Source organism: Penaeus monodon, chromosome 16 (genome assembly GCF_015228065.2).
Source record: "Penaeus monodon isolate SGIC_2016 chromosome 16, NSTDA_Pmon_1, whole genome shotgun sequence".
In the NCBI taxonomy this organism is placed as follows: domain Eukaryota; kingdom Metazoa; phylum Arthropoda; class Malacostraca; order Decapoda; family Penaeidae; genus Penaeus; species Penaeus monodon.
Window position 1 is genome coordinate 27,715,071 of NC_051401.1, and position 2,500 is coordinate 27,717,570.

Here is a 2,500-nt window from a genome sequence, read left to right on the forward strand (position 1 = left end):
GATTATATATTTGTCTATCAATGCGTTTATCGATCTTTTCCATTTTTCTTGTTGTAAGTCTCCATCAGTTTGTTTTTATTAGTAAATATTGTTATCCATCTACACTTTTATGGGTATTTAGAAAAATGAATAACAATATGCAGTAATCATAACTTCAGTAATTCACTGCACTTCAAATTAATTCCATACATTCATTAAATTCTCACGATCAGTAAAGATAATGAAAACTTATGCTAAAACTATTCACGCATAAGCATTTGGCAATATTCCTAAAGTAATTTTATTGCGCAATATATGCATAATGACACGAGATGAAGTATTGAAATTATAACAATCGGCAACTCGAACATGAATGGTAGCATAAGCTCGACACACGATTGGTTCCCCGGATGACCTGAGATGACCCAGTGTCACGTGGCTCGGACTTTGCTTGCTGAACTGGTAAAGCGAAGAGGGTCAGTTGAAGGCCAGCTCGTGTGGTGATAAGTCAGTCTAAAGAGCAGGATCGAGACACAGCTCGCACGCTTGAGTCTTCGGTACTTGCTCGCAACGCGAAACAACGAGTCACGCCGGGCCTCGCTACCGCAGTCCGCCGGATCGAAGAGTTAAGTGGAGCAAACGAAGGGATTACGCTCATTTCATCGCGATCAAGAGGATCAACGCCAAGTGTGGTCATTGTGTGTGTGAAAGGTCAAGGTGCGTGACGGTCAGCGAGGGACAACACCCTCGCCTCGGGATGACACAACGTGACACTCGCGAGTGACACATCTGGTCCCACGAGATCATCGTGCAGAAGCCGAGCCCGCGAGTGAGCGTAGTTGTGCACATCCTGCCTGTGTGCACGCATTGAAATCAGTGTACACATACGTGTAACTCCGGTGTGTACATTAGTTCGTCCCTCGAGCGTGTGCTGTGACCAGTGGTGTGTGACGGTTGTCTGTGACGGTGTGTGACGCCTCCCACCCACGCGCGGACTCTCATCACACTGTCGGGACAGCCCTCGGACAGGACGCACGGGACCTCTGCCTGCCTGCCTGGCCGCTCCTGCCGGGTCACCGTGACAACACTTCGCTGCAGCTTCAGTGCTCTTCTAGGGCGCACGCTTCGCCACCGCTGCTTCTTCTCCGCAATCCTGACATTCTTGTCATCAAAAGAATTTCCTAATATTTCATGATGTTGGTGGAATCAAGTGTGGATACCCCGGCGATGTCTCCCGAAGGCTGCACTTCCCCGCAGCCAAGTGACGGCGAGGAGGGCAAGGGCCGAGTGTTCGCCTGTACAATGTGTTCGTACCGCACAGACCGCAAGAACAACCTCAAGAGGCACACGCTGACGATGCACGAGCTTTCCCCGGCGCTTCTGGAGTGTTGCGGCCTGCGCTTCCTCAACAAGGCCGAGCTGAGAATGCACACGCACAAGTTCCACCGCGACGGCTACCACTGCGACGTGTGCGGCCGCGTCTTCTGCCGGAAGGCGCTCTTGAAGCGCCATTACTCGGTCCACTCTGGCTTCAAGGAGTTCTCGTGCCATTTCTGCGGTTACGAGACGAGCCACAAGAGCAACCTGGAGCGCCACATGCGAGTGCACCGTAAGGATGGGGCCCCTTTGCCTCAGCATCTCCTCGAGGGAGGCTTCCTGCCAGAACTGTCTCAGCCTAGCGCCACTTTCTCAACCGCGATGAATTTCCGCAGCGGCCTCCTGCCAGCCCAACCACGCCCTGTCCTGCCCCTGTTTTCTGATCACCATCCTCACCTCTACTCCACTCCCGGAGCGCCCACGCCTGCATGGCCAGCCTGGCCTGTGCTCACCCCACACACGCCGCCCGCTCCCTCCGCCCCCACTCTACCGCAGCACCTCCTGCAGAAGGCCCAGCAGGTCACGAGCCAGCCGGAGGGTCAGACGGCGGATTTCCTCCCCGAAGTCGTCACCCCAAAGAAGCAAGGGCCGCGACGTGGCTTCAGTGTGTCCGCTCTGCTGGGCGACGACCCGCGACCCGACGACGTAAAGGAAGAGAAGGACAGGGTTGAACTGAAGCCTCCCATCAGTTCCACGCCCCTGCCGACGCCCATCCAGACCAGCCCGGGGAGCCTCCACGGTGAGTTATTTGTCTTAGATTTCCTTTCTTCTCTTTTCGACTGTATATCAAACGTTGATTACATTTTAGATCCGGTGCTAGAAATACCCATAAGTGATTTTATATTAAATTCTCATTTTTCTACCCCACAGGTCTGTTCCGCCTGCCCGCGTCTTCGCCCCAGTCATTGTCTCCGGACGCCGCTCGAGTGTGTGGTTCTCTCACTAGTATAACGCCCACGAGAATTCAGAGACCTACGCCCATCCATGCCAACAGCCCGTCCTTCGCCCATGCACAGTCCCCGGTCACCATGTACCCCTCAGTCGACATGCACGCGTCCCTGCAGGCACTCATGCATGCCCAGTCTCCGATCCTTTCGCCGCCTGCCAGCCTGTCCATCCCGCGGTGCCGCTCGCCTCTGCCTGC

The 2,500-nt window shown here is 54.4% G+C and overlaps 1 protein-coding gene across 1 annotated transcript in view; it reads left to right on the forward strand.

Annotated features, from left to right (window-relative positions):
• Positions 1–446: 446 nt before the first annotated feature.
• LOC119582670 (zinc finger protein 628-like) overlaps positions 447–2,500 on the forward strand; it is a 2,850-nt gene continuing 796 nt past the window's right edge. The window contains exons 1-2 of the mRNA XM_037931079.1: positions 447–2,095; positions 2,227–2,500. The exon at positions 2,227–2,500 is cut by the window's right edge and continues 796 nt beyond it. Of these exons, the coding sequence (XP_037787007.1) occupies positions 1,171–2,095; positions 2,227–2,500 (1,199 nt within the window). The 5' untranslated portion in view covers positions 447–1,170. The remainder of the gene's footprint in view (positions 2,096–2,226) is intronic.